The sequence below is a fragment of the Penicillium cataractarum genome, assembly GCF_028827025.1.
Source record: "Penicillium cataractarum strain IBT 29864 chromosome Unknown utg000001l, whole genome shotgun sequence".
NCBI classification, from domain to species: domain Eukaryota; kingdom Fungi; phylum Ascomycota; class Eurotiomycetes; order Eurotiales; family Aspergillaceae; genus Penicillium; species Penicillium cataractarum.
The window spans coordinates 3,530,812-3,550,470 of NW_026622737.1; the positions used below are offsets into that span (position 1 = coordinate 3,530,812).

The window sequence follows — 19,659 nt, forward strand, 5'->3', positions numbered from 1 at the left end:
TCGTTCTTTGAAGGTCACTGGGTAGTAGAAAGAAAATCACGTAGAAAGGACGCGTTTCCTCGCTCGGCTAGTCTCTAGAAAGAGAGAAGAAATGTAAGACTTTATACCAGCTATTAAAAAGAGAATTGAATTTGATACGGTGCTAAAACGAAACAAATAACTCTAGAGAGAAGAAGAAGAAGAAGAAGAAGAAGAAAAGGGAAACGCTTTTTATAGCCTTCTACGTTCCGACCCGGAAACTTCCTAAAAAACAAACCCACTTTCGCCAGTCACCAACTTTCCCTTGTCTATTTCGTAACCCTTTACATGATATTTTAGGACTGATGAATGAATTAAGAGGGCCACCCGGACGAGTGGTAAGAGTAGAGGAAGAGGCCCAGGCGGTATCAGCCAGCTCATCTCATCAAATGAGAATCGCAAGATGGCGAGACTTGCTAGTATCATTCTCCATAGCATAGCCCGTGGCCAAACCGGAACAAAGGATCCTTGGTGTCGTACGACATATCCGATTGAGACTGGTATACTGCTATCGTCGAAGAAGGCAGATCAAATGACAACCTACCCTCGGGTCGATAGACTCCAAATATAAAGTCGAGGAAGGCATCCGCAGTGCTACCGTAGCTGAACAAGAGGGCAGATGCTCTTTGCACAACTTCTGGAATAACAGGAGGCCGATCAACGTACATATCCACGATCACAGTGGGAACGGTTTCAAATATATCAGCTCGGCGACCCTTTTCTTCTTCGGTATATTCCAAAGAGCCGGCATGAAATAGAGATTCAAAAGCACCGGTGCGTGGCGTGAACGGTGCCTTCAAGCGTAGCAGAGCGACATCAGAAGCGTGGGCTGGGTTGGTCACCACGTTTAATCCGCGTGCTTGAGCAATCCCAAGGGGAATTCACTCGAGATAGAATTGCCCTCGATATCTACCAGAGGGAGGAGATTTTGGTGGTTTGTGAGAAGAGTGTAGCTGCTCCTTTGGGTCTGATCGGCTAACGTGACCTGCCCACGATTTTCTCCGCGGCATCTTCGTCAACGAACGGCGAGTCGAATAATCCCAGAATAAATTTTTCACGAAGAAGTCGTCGCACCGATTGATCACGACAGAGACTTTCCATCGGCGATAAGATTCATGAGGAGCTCGGGGCAAGATTCTCCCCCAAGTTGATCGCATCCAGCATCAAGAACTCCTTTTAGACGCTCCTCGGGCGAAGTATCCTCCAGGCCCCATGCACGTCCAGGCATGGGCTCTCCAAAGAAAGACTTTTCAGTCGACAGTCTCCAATCTGAGCAGACGATGCCTTTGAAGCCAAGTGCTTCGCGAAGACCGGACCGGTAATGACTGCCTTATTGAATGCAAAGCCTACTTCCTCGTACTTGGTGCCCACTGGCATCCCGTACGAGTGCATAATTTGGGCAGCGCCTGCATCCTGCATTCACAGCTGCACGAAAGGGTTGTAAATGATACTCCGAATTATTCCCAGGGTATACCTGCTCCTGACCATAGGCGAAGTGAGGGTCCTCACCATCTTTTTGTGGACCGCCCCCGGGAAAATGCTTGGTCATGGTTGATACTGAGTTAGGGCCAAGAGTCGCACCTTGGAACCCACGAATATATGCAGCGACCAGTTTCGACATCAATTCAGAGTCTTCGCCAAACGTAGCTCCAATACGAGACCAGCGCGGCTCCGTCGCCAGGTCGACCTGCGGATGTAAGGCAAGACGTAGACCAATGGCTAGGTATTCCTGGCGAGTAACGTTTGCAAACTTTTCCACGAGCGCTGTCGAGCGGAGTGCTGCAAGTCCCAAAGCCTCTGGTCACTGGGAGAAAATACCAGCTTCAAATCCTGTACCCACGTTATCAGTGAAGTGGTTACGCGGATCCGTAGACAGGGTGACAGGGATGCCCTAGCCTTGTTCTTCACGCGGCCCGCTGGAGATTGTTGTACCATTTCGCAGCCGCTCGTGCGTTGTTCACGGGACCCAAGAAATTGAAATGGTTCATTCCTTTCTGATGCACCATGTCCTCGTTGCTGAGCATGCCAAAATGGGGTTGGGCTGGAGCGAGAGCGCCATCTATTCTCATTACAATCATGTCTTGGAACATCATTTCACACTTCTCCTCGAGTTTCATGCGCTGGATCAAGTCCTCTACCCGTTGATCCATGGATAGTATCTTATCCCAGTATGGGAAGCTATCTCTCTGTTCGTTCATCTTGCCAGGGTCTCCAGTGACGGTAAACTTGTATTGCAATATATCGTGGCTAAGAAACGTGAATAGAATAGCCTGAGAGAAGAGGTTATGATGGGACGATTGGCTGGGATGTTCGTTGAAATGAAACTGAAACTATTAAATCCCTGTAAAAGAAACAATTCCGACACATTTTTGAGATATCTCCACAGCTCTAGTGAGTAAAGGAGACCTACTTTGAGTTATGCTTTTCGGCACCCCGCAAAGTTATCCTTCCTCAATGTGATAGGTTAAACCTCCGAAGTATGATACTAGCTAGAGCTCCGCCATTTATAATGCTGTGAACAATTCATAACTAGCCACCTGACTTATGAGGAATTGCATAAAGGCTATAATCCCGTAGGAGTCTCATAATGCCATTTCACATTAAAATTTATACCCAACCAGCCTTGAAGTGGTAGGTGTGGACTATAAGCAAGCTTAGCTGCTATTTCTGGCATCCTTCGTGAGTCTCACGCTCAATAGTTCAAATCTTACTAGCCATTCGAATATGTGGAATATAAACATATGTGCCTAGTGCGTTAAAACATGGTATTAAGGTATCGTGGGTAGGTATCAACCTTGGCGCCACGAAATTAATGCGTCTCTCTCGAGAGAGGTTAGAACCGGTGGGCAGCTGATGGGGAGCCGGCACTAACGGGCATCAGCAGACGAAGCGAGAGAAGTTAGACGTCAACTGATAGGACGTACATAGATGAGTGGAACCACAGAATGGACGCCACTACTTTGACCAGCTGCCACAAGGTTAAATTAGCCGAAGCTTCCAAGGCAGCAGGGGAGTGAATGTGGGGGTGGGGGCTAGATGGATGTACCCCAGGTTTCCATGTTCCGAAGGCAAAATTTATGGAGTTTTGTCTTTCTATTCAAAGATAAGTTTAGCGTCAGAAATTGTTGCGTTTTACTCATTTACTCACCAGGATAAATTCAACTTGGACGGTTGACTCTCATCTGCCGTGGGGTACCGGCAGTCGGAGGGTAAGCCAAGAACCAGTCTAGATGTCTATATTGGATCAAAACGCCTCGCTTTAGCTGATTTACTAAGAGTTCCCTTCAGGAGTTTGGTCACACCCGGTTTAGAAGAATACTTAGTGCGATTTTCAATAATATTTAATCCTGGTATCTCCCTGGTATAAGTTGTAATTATCCTGATAAATTCACTATTATTGTGCTCACTCCTGGCAATTCGAAATGGAGACGGACCATAAGATATCAGGACACTAGTGCTTGTAATTGGTCCCTGTGATTGGTTGGCGGGCCCGAGGGATGCTAATATGATTCTGCCTTCGCATGTCCCCTCCCGTATCCTCGAACCCTTCCGCATGAGGATACATACAGGCCGTTTTGGGACGATCGCGGATCGATGGATTCAGTGGCGTGTCCGTCATCACGTCATCACGCCCATAATAGCCTTGAGGATCCCAGGTTAGCTGACTCGTCTCCTCGTGCCTAGTGGACGCACGACTCCAATCCTCATGATACTGGTGGGCCGAGACCAGAGAGACTGTCATTTCGCCCCAGCTTCTTTTTTCTCAACTTCTCGACGCAGGGCCAGTCTCAGTGAGTCATATGTGGACTATTTTTTGGCTGAAAGTCGTACTATCAAGGAAATGCAAAGTCAAACCGCCACATGAACTGTCTCAGGAAACTTGATCTCGATTGCGCAAATCGATCTTATCTATCAGGATGCCTGTTAATAAAACTAGGCTGTTTGGTAGATGAAACTAATTAAATTTCGGTCTCCTTTCGGGAACGAGCTAGATTTCTTTTGACGAGATGCCCTCCTCATTAGCAGAGCCCGTGAGCGAAACTCCTATTCCAACACATGCGGCTTCTGAACGCCACTTTGATTATGGTGCAGTCATTCGAGATATAACCATCGGCTTTGCGGATGGTATGACCGTTCCGTTTGCCCTGACAGCCGGTTTATCAAGTCTTGGATCCTCCAAAATTGTGATTGTCGGTGGTCTTGCGGAATTGTTTAGCGGAGCTATATCGATGGGACTTGGTGCATATCTTGCAGCTATTACCGATCGAGACCACTACAAGAGCGAAGAGGCGCGTGAGCGTGAAGAAGTTCTCACCAAGCCTGTGGCAGAAAAGGAGGAGTGTTATGAGATTCTCGATAGTTATGGCATCTCTAGAGAAGCAAGTAAGTCTGCGATTGAGTGCCTTACTCAGGATACCGAGCAGTGGATTCGGGTATGTCTTTGAACCGAATTCTTGAATAGGGATGTATAGCCACTGACACCAGAGCCCAGTTTATGATGGACTTTGAATTGAAACTTGAAAAGCCAGATGTCTCCCGAGCATGGATTTCGGCAGCTACAATGGGCATGTCATACTTCATCGGTATTTCCAGTCCTGTCCACTTCTCCTGCTGACTTGATGAATCTCTATCACTAAAACTCCCTATGTCTGAACAGGTGGCCTCCTCCCTCTGACCCCATACTTCGCTATAAAAAATACAACCCACGCCTTGTTCATCTCCATTAGCATCACCGTCGTTGTCTGCCTCACGTTTGGCTTCTTCAAATACTACGCCATCCTCAAGACTAAGCGTGCGGGGTTCTATGGAGCTTTACAAACACTGTTGGCAGGCGCGCTTGCGGCAGGTGCAAGTTATGGCATTGTCTACGAGGTGGATCATAGCAATATTGATTCATTGAATTATGGAAATGTATCAGGCGATTTATGAGGCCTGGGTATCTCACTTATTCCTTCATGAAACTGTCAGGTCTTTTTGTACCTCTCGTTCTCACATTAAATTTAACTCTACCGCCAAGGAAAGTAAACTAATTACCAACGTCACTTCTCGGAGGGTCTAAGGTCGTATATTTGCGATATAAGATCTCAACTCCCTCGCAGCTTGACTTGTATAGGCTTAATATATTTTAGTCGTTCGCGACTTTGCACGCGCCCCATCATAGTAATCGTTCTGCTAGGCATACCACCCTTTGGCGATCTGAAAGTAGTAAGAATAACCTAAAAGGAATATTCAAATAGCCACACGACTCAATGCCGATTTAAAGAATTTATGAGATACCTCTTTCGACTATTTCATAATTCGAACTCAAATTGAAAGAATCTAACCTTATATAGATCGATGCGCAGCATGCCGTAAGTGGAACGTGCTAAAGGCGAATCGAATTCTCCCCTAAAGCCTTACCATGAATTAAAATCCAATTGCTAACAATTAGTGTTGAGATGGCCTCGATTAAAGGGATAAGCGGAAGTGACGGACGAGGTGCTGTCACCGAAGGCAGAAGGAGGCATTCCTACCGAATTTCAAATACGTGTAGGTAAGGGAGGCCAACGACATCCATAAAGCCTACGATATGAAAGTTGAAACAGAAATAGAATGGCGGGAATTAGGAACAAATATCTTCGATGTAATGACAGCGGTTTATGGGAGTGGGAAGGATTTCGGGGATCGAGATGGACCTAAAATTATCACTGCGAACGTAGGTTTCATAGTACTTCATGCCTAAAGTAAGTAGTGGATATCTTCAAGAAGTAAAATTGCTATTTAGCGTAGAAAAGCATTGTGATGTTTGAATTCAGGCTAAGATAATTACCATGATCAGATAAATAAGAGGCTACAAAACACTATCTGGCGCATTTCCGAACGCTGAAGGAATACCTTAAACTTGCATAAACTCTTAACTAAGTTGCCTCACTAAGGGGTTCGATATTCAACCCATTATAATACCGTAGCATTAATATTCATGGACGATGTAGGGTTAGATGGCAGGTATCTGGGAAAGCAGCCTTGCGCAAGGTTTGGAGATTTCCCTCTAGAAGGCTCACCCGCTCTCGAAGATTTAGTATTTCATCGTAGGCAACTTCGAGAATCGTCGCACGGGAGGACTTCATCTGTTTACCTCGTGACGGTAAGCATGGGCTTCCTTGATCTTGGCGATTTGGTAGAACACTCTTCAGCAGTTGGAAATTTTTGTTCAAGTTATGTCGGTACCTCTTCTCGATTGCGTTATGAGCCTTTTTTTGGGTTGATTTTGTATCGAGTAGCTTCTCGTCCCACGAAATCTTATCACTCCAGTCATTAGGCTCACTTTCATCCTTGAAGATTCCAATTTCCCGTAAGGCACATGAAGTCGGCTTCAAATTTTGGAATTCAGTGTTCCCTAATCCCATTGAAAGTGTTTGACTTTCATCGATATCGATCGCTTCGGTAGGTTTATTGTGGAGTGGTGTCAATGGACCCTTACTCCAAAAGCCACTTTCCCAAGCAAAACTGTCTGAAAAGGAAGAGAAGCCTGAAAGTACTGAGAAATATCCATCGTAGAAGACATCGCTTGTAAAAGGTTGCGGGCGGAATGGCGAGTGGCAAAACTCCGGGTTCGGGTTCTCTAACATAGAGCTATCATTGCGCTCCATGTTAAATCATGTTTGTTAACCCACACGTTAGGCATTATGGATGGTTTAATCAACTGACAAAGGGTGTTCCATCGCAACAGCACTTTTGTTCCCAGACGAGGCGTTTCGACGGCATAACTCAGGATCTCAAGGTCGCTGTACGATAGAGAATTGTGAGGAAGCTCTTTCATGTATATGTAGATTTTCTCCCGGCCGAAGAAGGAGGGGGGCTGGAATGTAAAAACGGACCCGGACCCTTTCCAAGGTCGATACAAGAGTCTGAACTCCATTCCATGGTTGCTGTATTGAGAGCTTGGCAGTTTCGCCATATGTGCTCTACAAACATATTGACCACAGCGCAAGATTTACTCCGTACATGGATGACTTTGTGTGTGGCGCCATATATCATGTGCAAGTCTGTTTCGTGGATCGTGAGCTTGGAATCTCAGCCTTAGGCTGGCCACCCCGCATGAGGTCATTGCTAATTTGCTACTTGGGCTGTACAGCAAATGAACCGACGGGATGGTGATGTAGATGAAATTATCATGAGGTCCTTGAACGCCCAATACTCGGAACTTTCATCCGTGGGGCTAAGCTCTATCCGTCACATACTAAGAGCTAGATCCGCCGATATGGCCCAAGCTCCAAGGCTTAATAATACACAGATGATAAGTTAACTAGTTAACTAACTAACTAGTTAAGTTAACTAAGTTAACTAACTAGACCCAAAGCCAGGAAATCATGGACACCAAAATTGCGGGCTAAATGCGGCTAACTCAACCACCGAATAACGTATTAACAGATGGCTTCCTGCAAGACGATATGTGACCAAAATTATAGGGTACATAGGCCAAGATTCCGGCGCCGAATTCAAACCCCAGGAACAGTATTCTGTTTTAGCAGCTATAAAGGGCGCCTGGCAACGGGTCTGAGGAAATCCAGGTCGTCGAGAATCGATATTCCCTAAGCGCTAGAAGAGAACTGCAAGAATTATATCAATCATGATTGAAACTTCCTCCCACTCCCTTGAGACTCAAACGCAATAAAGTCTATTACGAACAACAACAAGCAATAGAGAGAGACAGGCAGGGAGAGTAGCTAAGGTCTCAGACCTATGAAATGCCTTTGTCGAGTCGCAGGAGCTTTGCTGTTCCGGGCTTAGCTTCAAGGCCTTATTGATGAAAATTAGGTTTCACTCAATAAACTACACCATATGACCAAATTAGTACATTCATAAATGTGATCAATACATCTCAGGTCGATAATGGTGTACTTTCCACATTTTGTGCGGAGATACACAGTCATTCCTTTTGCTCCTTGGCACATTCCCAGAGGCTAAGAGAATCATTTAATTTATTTGGCAAAAATAGCCGTTATAGACGGTTCGAATATGGTGTATCGGATTAGAATATTGAAAATGTTCGCGTACCGTCTTGGCTAGATGAAGCCCAGACCGGCCTGGATTGGGGTAATCATGAGATCTAACTTAGTGGCAAATACCGTAGTTAAAGTGCGTGCAGAACGGTTGCCACTAGCAGAATATATATATACTGCCAGCGACTCGACTGAATATCATGTTAGCCATGTTTCAATTTCGAAACCTGATCGCCCATTCACCTCGCTCAATCACCAAAACGATTCTGCGCCTAGGAGGACACCCAACAAAGCTATTCAAAACCTATCCCCAGATCTTTCAGCCCAGACGAATGATGTCGTTGATTCCACAGTTTCACCGTGGTGGTCTCTCGGCGATTAGTCGTATACTTGATAACTATGAGAATATGTTCTCCAACCTAGAGGGCCATCAAGCATACGCACCGTCTTTTGACGTTCGCGAGACCGAAAAGGCCTATTACCTCGATGGTGACCTACCTGGCGTTCAACAGAAAGATCTAAAAATTGAATTTGAAAATGAGCATTGCCTGAATATCAAGGCCCACAGTGAGCGGGAATCTACTTCTGAAAATGGGTCATGGTGGGTATCGGAAAGGTCTGTGGGAGATTTCCGACGGACATTTAACTTCCCAGCCACCATCGACCAAGACCATACTCAAGCTCACCTGAAAAATGGGGTTCTGTCTTTGGAGGTCCCTAAAATAGCTGAGACCCACAATAGGAAGAAAGTCGACATTCTCGATTAATTTATGGGCTATGGACGTCAAGTTCTTTGCTGTCTTAAATCTTCGAAAATAAGCCGTGGCTTTTGAATGTATCTAAATTGAGAAGAATTTTCGTTGATTCCTACACAAAACTTAGGGTGTTCTAATATAAGGTTGATGGCTATAACTATAACATGGGAGTGAAAATGGAATTTTCCTAATGGCACAAACGTCATCAGTTGATGTAATTTCTTATGAGTTAATATAAAGAAGGCAACCTGAGTATTTAACGGAATGAGGGATAATCAGCTAGAAGAGGAAAAGAAGTACAAGAGGACCGCGGTAGAGTCCAGAACGCACAGCAAAACCCCCATAAGTACATATTTCCCCTTCAGCCCGTCACATGACATTCTTCTATTTCTTCAATTAATCAGCCTTTGCATCCAAGCTTGGTTCCGCTTGGCCCCTATCCTCTATCTCATCCGCCTACTAGGATTACTAGCATATGCTGTCTCAACTTTCTCCGACTCAATGATAGCTTCTACTGACGATATAGACTACATTGAACCTAACATGTACTAGACCAAATTACATTTCTGGGGCCCCGCGCCTTGAGGATGCAGCATCCCTTAGTCCCCGGTGGCGTTTCTTACGTGTTCAACTTCTGCATAATGTGAGGTTTGCCGAGTAGCTTTGCCAACCAACCACCTCCACCTCAAGTCCTACTTTCCCCCTTAGGTCAGGGCGAGGTGCATTATTCATTTCGGTACGTTAAGATGGAATGTAATCACTGTCAAGAGAAATTCAATCGTCGTGAACATCTTGAACGTCATCTTCGCCGTCATTCAGGGGCCCGCCCGTTCGTTTGCCCCTTATGTTCGCGCTCCTTCTCACGACAGTGAGTTTTCACCATTAATCATGGGCTTTATCACGTAAAATATATGCTAATTGAATCTTATTGAAGAGATACTCTCTCTTTCGACATGTTACCACACATAGCGATGAGGCTCGAGGTATTCTTGCCCGTACAAGAGGAAGTAGTGCTTACCAAGGTTGCTCCAAAGACAAAGTGAAATGTAGTGGCGGGAACCCTTGCCTCCGGCGTCAGCACAGAGGCCGCAACTGCGTCGAACAAAACCGTAATCGAGCCTCTAATCGCCGATATTCGCTTTCTGGAAATTGGCAAAACCAATCTCGTGACTCAGATTCCGATGTAACAACCGCCCTCGTCGATGATGCTGTCCACGTCTCATCGCCAGTCACACAATTACCATCTGATCCACCCAACTTCCAATTGAGCACGAAGAGCCCTTCCAACTCACAGGTCGACCGTGCTGCTTTTACAGCTATCAATAATGTCTCATTGGCAGGCCTGAACATGTGTGCTGCCTTCCCCTGGATGCCCGACCATGCCTATGTCGTTCCCGAAGGCTATCTAGGCATTGGCCATTCTTGGTCTGAATCGACGGCCCAGTTGGATTATTTTCCTTTCTAGCTTGTCTCAAGTGCACTTATCACCCAAAATTCCGCTCTTGCTACGTCAAAATCCCATACTCTGCGGGCATTCAAGAACTTTCGACCCTAGGCAGGGGATTTTCCATACACAGTCAACAGCGAGAGCAGCGCCAAGATCAGACGGAGACATCAAATCCCGTTAATCTACTCGTTGTCCAATCTACAGATGATGATATCACCGTGGCAGAGAACTTTTGGCATGTCAGAACGCAACTGGGTCATGCATATCAAGCCATACTTGCCTTCTATGCCCAACAGACCGATCCTCGCTTCAAAACTCTTCCATTCCCGCAACATTCAGTTTTCAACTCGTTTACTCAACTCTATTATGAGTATTTTGATAATCAGTTGCCATTCATTCACCCGTCCTTGTTGGAGCAGAATGATACGCCCTGGATCCTCGCGCTGGCTGTGACGTCTGTTGGGTGTCAATATACCAAGCTTTCCAAGCGATGCCACTGTGCTTCGACGCTTACGGAGTTGCTGAGACTATCCCTTCCCATTGATGTATGTAATACCTACTTGTTCATTTCTTTTTTATCCACATGTGAAATAAACTGATCAACCTACAGGCCCTGCAATCTCGGGGGTATGACACAATGATACTGGCACAGTGTACCTTGCTGTTGGTGATAAACCTGATGTTTACGGGTTTCAAGGATAATGTTGTCAATTTGCAGGCACATCATGCTTGGCTAGCTACACTGATGCGGCGATTTGTCATATCGTCTACGAATAAAGATTCTCTCTTATCCACAGAGATGAACAGTCTTCAATCTAAGAGTCAATGGCAATCTTGGATCCGTTGCGAATCCGGAAGAAGACTTGCGTACTGCTTTGCTGGTAAGTGAATTCGTGATTGGCGCTGACTTGACCGGCTCACGATCTGCTGGACATTGGTTTCACAGAAATTGACCGTACTTTTCCCAGTGATGGATTGCTTTTTCTTTATCTTCTTGGTTGTAGAACCGTATTTTACGGCCAGAGATTACGAGCAAAAACTTCCCTCGTCCGAGATTTTATGGAAGGCGCGCAACGAAGATCAATGGGGAGGTTCTTTAGAATTATTGAATGGTCAATATCCATTTGCCAGTCTCGAGTTCTTCATGGCTAATAATATCTTCCAGGTCGATCAGAGCCAATGAGCTTAGATCAGGTTTTCTCTATGAACTGGGCGTCGAGTGACGTCTTACAGCAATTATCAGAGTTCAAGAAGCTGATTCTCCTTGTCGTGCTGTTTGTGGAAGAAAGTCGAGCCATAAACGCATCCCAGTCTTGCGCTCTTTTCAACTTCAACCTCGAGGATCAAGGGACATCCCCGAGTATGCCACCATCATCAGTGGTGTCTTACAGAAGACTCGATTGGAAGTATAAACTTCTAGCCCCGAAATTATTCTCGCTATCCGCATCCACTGGCAATCCAGATGCCAGAAACACCTTTCACCATTTGCTTGGGATTCTCAGACATGTCCCACGTAAACAACTTTATGTGTACTCCGGATGGTATGCATCGGAGGAAGACATGTCAGCCGCAGAAGTTTGCCTCTTCGATTGGATACGCGAGAATCCGGCGCTCTCACGAGAATGTGTTGCACATGCAGGGGCTTTGATCGGTGAAATTCGATCCACTGCCACCACTGACTGCTATCATTACTTCTGTCTCCTGATAGTTACTTCATATCTATGGGCCTTTACGCGCTTCCAATATGGGGGATTTGAAGCCCATGAAGAAACCTCTCAACTCCAACCTCCTGCCACACTCCTCAAGATTGACCAGTATCATGACCCAACCCTCCGAGAGCGCTGGGTTCAAGCCGGATCGGGTATACTTGTTCATGTCACAGGTGTTGGGCTGCTATCAAACCCGGGTAGTGCAGAGCGTTTGTGGAAGGAGTTCCTACAGATAGTTGGTTCTCGAACGGGGTGGCCTACTCTTCGCGAAGGTATCATGAGATGCACATGTGCAGTTCTTAATTATTCCTCTCCTACGAAGGGAGTCAGATATTCAAACTCGGAAGCAACTCAATGAAGAATGGAAGATTTCTCTTCCACCTTAGCCACAGGCTTTACTATGTTCCTGCTTATTCGGATACATGTTGTACCAGATAATGTCCGGCAACTCTTGGCGCTCCGCTTGGGCTCCCTTCTAGTGCTTACCCCCGCCCTTATCGCTTTTACTAAGTAGAATTGAGTACGCCTCTAAGCGACCTGACCTACCGCCGACGTACAGTATTTCCAAGGCGGAGCCCTGGTAGCCGGATAACCTAGGCAATTCGCCCTACGTATGCGATTTTACCGCAGGTGCTTCTGCTAGTATATTCAGCTCCGTAATAGGCCGTAGGACCTCTTTCACCATCGAATCCTCTTCGCAAGATATCTGCCTTTTGATGGGTTGCGCTTCGTCGTACTTCTCTCGTTTACAGCGCGGAGATGTGTGACTTCGTACGCTAGTAGCGCCCTGTTCCAACGGTCCTAGAGAGATCCCGAGAGATTTACGGGTCTGCGCCGCATCTGAACACACTTAAGCAATTGCAGCGCTTTTTTCAATATTTATCAGAACTGGGCACGAATCTGCCTTTCGACACCAAAATAGTCTCAGCACTGAAGCAAGACGCGATTCTCTTCCAGTGCGAATATGAAGCCTTCGCTCCGTAATGAACCGACAAGCCCACTGCGCACTGCTTCCTAATAGGCTAAAAATCGATTAGCTGCCCAAGCGAGAATGCTTAGCCTCTGCGCAGAGCTCACGGACCCTTTGAGGTGGGGGCCCTAGCATCAGTCAATTTCTTTCTTATGAGGCTCCGTTCCCAGTGCGTGCTAGTCACTTGTTGTTAGGCGGCCCAAATGATATTTACATAAGGGAGGGTTAGCCCCTTGAAATATGAGCCTCATTAGCCCATCTTCCTTGGCACTATTCATTATCACGATCGTTCTTCAGGCTCAAGCATACCAAGTAGGGGTTTCTGAATATCTTCAAGATGTATTTCATGCCCCTCGCTCTTTATTTCGCCGCGATCGCCCGGGCTGTGCCCGCTGATACAACAAATTTGGGTACACCCGAGGTGAAAACGGTAACCTCTGAGGTGACTGTAACCGGTTCTACAGTGACTGCAGTTGAAACACAAACCTCATCCTCCGATGCAGAGGCTTTGTCTCCTATTCGGCCTAACGCTGACAAGTTTACAACAATGACTGTGTCTTCCAATGAAGAAGCCTTGTCTATCATCGTCTCTGAAGAGGAGGCTCTCATGCCGACTTATCCGAGCTGGGTCAAATCAGTCCTCGCAACCGCTATACCGACTACTTGGGAGGAGGCAATGGAGACCAACGTAGCATTCATGAATTCCGAGTTGGACAGGGAGAAATCTGGTATCTTGCCGGACTGGTATTCAAGTCTGCCCAGTGATGTCAAGTACATTGTCACCAGTGATGAAGCTGTATATGCCTCTGAGCTGTCCACGTTCAAGTGGCCTGCCTTCGTTATAAGTACGCCCACTGCTACCGCTGGTTCTTCTGTTACCTCGTTATCATCATCGACGACCATGAGTACCAGTGGATCGGGACCTACTGCCTCCCAATTGAACACCGCGACGACTTCTACGTCTTCTGGTAGCGCGCCTGTCACTACCGGAGGATTTGCCATGGGTATTGTGGGTGGTGCTGGTATTCTTGGCCTGGCTCTCGTTCTATAAAAGGCATGATCCTCGGGGCGCGATGAGGTGATGGACTCGGGATGTATCTTTTGAATCAAAATACTGAGGCGGTTGCCACATTCTGTGAAGACCAGCTCTCTACGACTTCTATGCATTCATGGTGTTGAATGAGGCAGTCATCGAGAGTCCTCATGATTCGGTCAATAACCTTGGAGGGTCATGTGTGCAAACAATACCAAAATACACTCAAACTTGACTGATTGACATAGTCCTTGCTTTTCTTGATCTCCTCGCGATGCTTGGCGTCCCAGATATCAGCCTAGACAGGAAAACCCCGCCCGGCGGACAAAATCCTGCGTATATAGGCGCATATATCTCAGGAAGCTATTAGTCTTAAACCCCCAAATCACCTAGCCCATATAAGAAAACAATCAGGATACAGACGACTAAGAGGTAGATCATGACATACCACTGCCGCTTAATTTGTAGGTAGTTGATACTCATAAACCGGAACTAAGGGATAGCTATGAAGTGCCTAACTTTACATTGATACTGTTGGAATCAGGATACGACTTGCGTAACCACCTCCAAAGGGAGGATACATGAAAGATGCGGCGGACGCTCGGCTGCAATAAACCACTGCGAAGTGGCTAACCACGAGTTCCCTATCAAAGCAGCGTGCCCGTTACTCCATTCAAATTTGCTTAGGAACTCGATTGCATCGTAACCATCAAGGCCCTCGGCCTTTCCATGCCATCTGTTTTTTATAAGTATTAAATTCCACATGTAAGCATGTTATAGCGTCAACATACATGTGATGACCTTGGGACTTAAAACACCCCCTTGCATCGACGTGAACGACCGCATATTGATGTAAATTCCATTCTGTTGGATCCGGGCCTTCAAAACACTCATATCCACTGAGCTTTTCCACTGGAACACCATTACGTCCCTGGATAAGTTCCATAGAAAACATTCCTTGTGACTTGTTAGAATCAAGACAGATATACCCTACAAAATTGGCCAAGAACGCTACTCACCAGTTCCTGTCTTTCCATACGGTGTCCAGACAAGAAGAATAGGTATTTTCTCAGTTGTATGTTGGGGACGGAATATATCAGCCCGAAGCTAGGTTCCATCCCTGAGAGGCACCATAATGTCTCTCTCCCATATAGTACCCACTTGCAAGGGCCGAGAGCCCTTGATCTTTTGAAATCCCTTTCTGAGAATAACTAAGCCAGGGTGTAGCCCATCGTAGCGAGGCTGAGGAAGACTCAGGGAGGAGATATCCTTGAGGATACTGGGGATACTTCCGGCGGAATTCTCCATGGTGGGACAGATGTGCAGGAAGTGCTTGGATTCTGAGAACGAAGGAATAAACGAAACCGGGTTTAAATTTAGTTGAGACGGAATTAAACCGAAGCTAAAATCTTTTAAATGCGGTTTGTGGGGCAACGTTGGGACTAAGAATCTGAAGTTGAAGGAGAATTGCGGGGACCCCGATATATCCACGTTTCGATGTGTCTTTCTCCGCAACGCCACATTGAGAGGAGGAGGGATATCAATCTATACCTGTGGGTTGGCATCAGATTATTCGGGCGAGAGAATTTCACAGGTAATCGAACATTCTTTAATTACTCCTCCCCTTGAAGGTCGGGTTGAGACTTGTGATGTTGACTAGGAATCACGCACTACCATCCTTGTGAAGTTTTTCTCGTCATTGTCTATCCCCTTCGCTTTTTTTTCTTTTCAATTTACCCAAAAAAGATCTGCAGCAACGGTCTCAACTATGAGCAATTCGAAGTTCACATCGAGTAATCCACAGATTCTCCGCTTTTTGGTCGATGTTGTGTTGTATATACTTCTATTATCCATCATTTACCTCCTTGGAGACTATATTCGAATCCTGAGGCTACGCCAAAAGCTCTCGCCAGGCCCTTTCCCCTGGCCAGTTGTCGGAAATCACTTTCAAGTGAAGCTTCCACGTCCATGGCTCTGGATGGATGAGCAATCCAGGAAATACAATCGCTCTCCCATCACGATCTGGCGCGGTCATAGACCAATGATCTTCTTTCATGATGCCTGGTCTATCTCAGAGCTTCTTGATAAAAGGTCAAACATATACTCCTCTCGACTGCAAATGACAATGATCGGTGATTCCCGTGATGCAACGCAGTATGAAATCATTGTGGAAAGGGTATTTTGATCCGGCACTAATATAGACTGTGTAGGGCAGCGAGGAAAAATTGGACATATTCAACTTCATCGAGTCGGAAAATATGAGACCGGAGCCATTTAATTTTCGTTTCATTCCTCGTAATGAAGAACGAGCAGAGATCATTCTTCGCGAGGCTATGGCTGCCAGGGAGAATTTACAGGCTCTCAATAAACCGTCAAGCATTGCGAAACCACATTTTGTATAGGTATCATCAAGTCCTGCAAGGCTATTACTATGGCCATCAAAAGACGTGGTGCCTAGACATTGCCATCTTGCGGAAGTGCTATCTTTCGTTCTATGGAAGGCATCGTTTTGAAATCCTTTTCTTTAAAAGATCTTGAGCAGTATCCTGTTTTTAGAAGAAATGGATCGTTATTAAAGGTTTCTTGCTCCAATTTGTCTTAAATATTCTGAACCAAGAACACAATCCAAGAACTCTGGTCTACGAAGGCAAGGCAGCCTTTTAGCCTTCGGTGCGCTCTGCTAAACACATGTTCCCCAATTCCCATGTAGTGATAGCTCACTTTTAGTAACGCCCTAGCATCCTTGGACTGCACACGATGTCAATTTCGTATCAGAGTAGGAGAATTAAATCTGTACAATTCAAGCGTCTAGACAAATGGATACGGCAATCTCTCAAAGGACCTTTTCAGCTACCAATTTAGCAACTCCTAAATTACCTATTTCATAGGCCGTGACATAAGGCCATAGACTTCGATATGATTTAGAATGGCAAAATTGTCTATAACCACCTCACTAAAATTGTTCAAAACAGACGAGAATTTTCGCATGACGCGCGGTCTAAGCTGAATGACAACAAGGCTTCGATTCTAAAACCTACCTTCCCCGCGTTTCCTCCGGGCTTATTTCCTCTATTCCAGTGTCCGCAAGTTTGGGGAATTTGCGGGGTTACCGAGGAAAAGAAATTCGAATGACGCTGGTTTTGTCAAAAGGTACTTCGCGGCTGTCTCGGCATGACCAAGCCAAGAGCAATTAGTTAGAAGTCGGGTGTAGATCTCGGGAAACCCCACCCCCATATCCGCCGAACGGTGAAGGGGAATTCTCCCGAATTTGTGAGAGGTTTACTCCAAATGACAGAAGTGAAGAGAAAATAGAATACTTCTTATAAGCTAAAAAAGGGTTACCGTGTTCTATTAGTCTATCAAAAAACATTATTCTTTCCCCCTTCTGATCAATTTATACGGATTATAACTTTAATCCTCATGGCAGCGTCTCTGAATCTCAAAGATCTCCTTCTCCCAGTATCTCTCGGGCCCGCTGTGAAGATAGCTTCATTTATAGTTCTTGCATTGACTATATACATCTTCTACCAACACTTTTGGCACCCCCTCGCCCGTTACCCCGGGCCTTTTCTCGCCTCTTTGACCGACATCTGGCAAGTGCAAGAATGGCTGAGCGGAAAACAACCATACCACTTGACGGAGCTCCATGCAAAATATGGACCCATTGTTAGATACGGGCCAGATAAGCTGAGTGTGACATGCAAAGATGCGGTACAAACTGTATATGTTCGCGGGCATAAGACAATGCCGAAGACGGAATATTATGAAGCCTTCGGGCAACCGCATGAACCGAATCTTTTCAATCATCGAAATCAAGCTGTAAGTTTTTCAACCCAAAATCTATGCATTTTCATGTGCGAGAACTTTTTTGATTCTGAGTACTACCTAGGATCACGCCGTACGTCGCCGTATACTCCTTAAGGCATTTTCCCCACAGGCTGTCGAGACCTATGAGCCGATCTTGAATTTTCACTGTCATCGCCTGATTGGGAAAATCGAGGGATATTGCCAATATGGAAAATCCTTTGATTTGAGAAAGACAATCTATCATTTCGTGTGTGATGCAATGGCTGATCTCATGTATGGTGAAGATCCGGGTATCCAAAAAGGAAACCCGGTAGAAGCCTTGCCTGATAACCATCACATTTCTCTGTGGGGTGCCGGAATTGGTTCATGGCCATTATTACAACCTATACTATCCATCTTCTTGCTCCTTGTTCCGCACCCCCGAGCTTGGAAGTCATTCCGCAATCTGCTCGGTTATTTCCAGCAAGCAAAAGGAATCGTGAGAAAGCGACTGTTGGCGATGTCAGATGAGAAATGGCCAGACCGAAAGGATATACTTTCACGTATTATCAACTTGAAAGACGCGGATCATGAAAACAAACTCCCAGAGGCTAACTTGGTTGCAGAAACGTTTGGTTTTATGTGAGTTCCCCATTAAACTGACCACATTTAATGTTTAAATGCCATTAACCTGAAAGCAGCATCGCTGGAATTCACCCACCAAGTGCCACTACTACCCTCCTATTCTATAATTTGCTTCATAATAAGGATGCTATTAATAGGGCCGTTGCCGAAATTGACTCACACTTACCACCTATGGCGCCAGGGACAGATGCTTACTCGAGATCAGCGGTCGAGATAAACCTCCCGTATTTCCAAAAATGCGTCAAGGAAAGCTTTCGCCTCACACCAGCCTTCACGATGCCCCTGGCTAGAAGGGTGACAGATAGTGAAGGGCTTATCTTGGATGGGAATGTGTTGCCAGTGGGGGTAAGCCAAAAAAAGTCCTTATATTACCATATTCGATGCGGTCCTCATAAAAGTGTATCAAATTAGACCTCTGTTGCGATGTGCAACCACGCGTTCCACCATAACCCTGAAATTTGGAGAGATGATCATAACTGTTTCCGGCCTTCTAGGTGGGAAGATGAGACAAATAATGAGTTGGGGAAGCTACTGATGCACTTCGGAGCTGGTGGGCGGCAATGTATTGGCAAATCGCTTGCAATGACGGTGATTTAAAAGACGACCGCCACTCTTCTAGCGAAATTTTGGTTCCAATTGGCTGATGCAAAAGAGGAGCAAGATGTTGAGAATGGGATTTTCTATGGCAAGCTCCCTGAGCAGATTAGCGTGGGTATCAGTGATCTTAAGGGACCGTTGATGGTTAAAGCGAGCGTAAGGGTATTATGAGGAGGAGCTACCATAGATTAGTTGTCTTAAGTTGTTTTTTTTATTCTCACTATCACTTCTGGTCTCCCAACATCGGCATTTTGCAAGAGAGAAGTCTTTGAGAATCTATTATTCAGGCGTGTTAGAATAATTACGGCATCTTCAATAATTTCAGTGGGAATAGGGCGGATTAAGATTCCATTCTGACAATAAACAATGTCGTTCCTGATAAGGCCAGGTCGGCAAGCTAACTATTCAAGATACTAAGAAATGCGAATAACTTTGAAGGATAGATGCCGGTCAGCTGGCGTGTCCGGATTAAAGTACATCACGTGGCCAGGAGTTCGGACGAAGCGGGCAAGTTGAATGTTTTGGCTGGTCCACTTTCTCAGGTTCCCGCCCCTCCTCACGGCCCAAAGAGTTCCAACTTAACCCACCATCACCATCGGCCCTGATCTCCATGGATGTGTGCTGGTACACCTGACTTCGGTGTAAAATCCCAAGCTTCTGTCGAGATCACGAACGCCCGGTCCCTCGATCGGCTTTCTTTATTCCCCCACTCCCCTG

The 19,659-nt window shown here is 45.9% G+C and overlaps 5 protein-coding genes across 5 annotated transcripts; 4 read left to right on the plus strand and 1 right to left on the minus strand.

Moving 5' to 3' along the window:
• Positions 1-440: 440 nt before the first annotated feature.
• On the minus strand, positions 441-2,216 carry N7496_001210 (uncharacterized protein; the record flags this gene model as incomplete). The annotated part of the gene is made up of 4 exons (XM_056694141.1): positions 441-847; positions 1,335-1,431; positions 1,493-1,815; positions 1,985-2,216. 4 exons carry the CDS (start codon positions 2,214-2,216, stop codon positions 441-443), a joined length of 1,059 nt encoding a protein of 352 aa, XP_056560870.1.
• Positions 2,217-4,025: 1,809 nt separating this feature from the next.
• N7496_001211 (VIT1/CCC1 transporter family protein) lies at positions 4,026-4,947 on the plus strand (the record flags this gene model as incomplete). The annotated part of the gene is made up of 3 exons (XM_056694142.1): positions 4,026-4,451; positions 4,511-4,601; positions 4,676-4,947. The coding sequence occupies 3 exons, from the start codon at positions 4,026-4,028 to the stop codon at positions 4,945-4,947; spliced, it is 789 nt and encodes a 262-aa protein (XP_056560871.1).
• A 3,385-nt stretch (positions 4,948-8,332) lies between these two features.
• N7496_001212 (Hsp20/alpha crystallin family protein) lies at positions 8,333-8,767 on the plus strand (the record flags this gene model as incomplete). Its single annotated transcript, XM_056694143.1, has 1 exon — positions 8,333-8,767. The coding sequence occupies one exon, from the start codon at positions 8,333-8,335 to the stop codon at positions 8,765-8,767; it is 435 nt and encodes a 144-aa protein (XP_056560872.1).
• Positions 8,768-13,218: 4,451 nt separating this feature from the next.
• N7496_001213 (uncharacterized protein) lies at positions 13,219-13,932 on the plus strand (the record flags this gene model as incomplete). The annotated part of the gene is made up of 1 exon (XM_056694144.1): positions 13,219-13,932. The coding sequence occupies one exon, from the start codon at positions 13,219-13,221 to the stop codon at positions 13,930-13,932; it is 714 nt and encodes a 237-aa protein (XP_056560873.1).
• Positions 13,933-17,334: 3,402 nt separating this feature from the next.
• N7496_001214 (Benzoate 4-monooxygenase) lies at positions 17,335-19,113 on the plus strand (the record flags this gene model as incomplete). Its single annotated transcript, XM_056694145.1, is given in 5 exon segments — positions 17,335-17,733; positions 17,804-18,342; positions 18,402-18,690; positions 18,757-18,933; positions 18,946-19,113. 5 exon segments carry the CDS (start codon positions 17,335-17,337, stop codon positions 19,111-19,113), a joined length of 1,572 nt encoding a protein of 523 aa, XP_056560874.1.
• Positions 19,114-19,659: the final 546 nt, after the last annotated feature.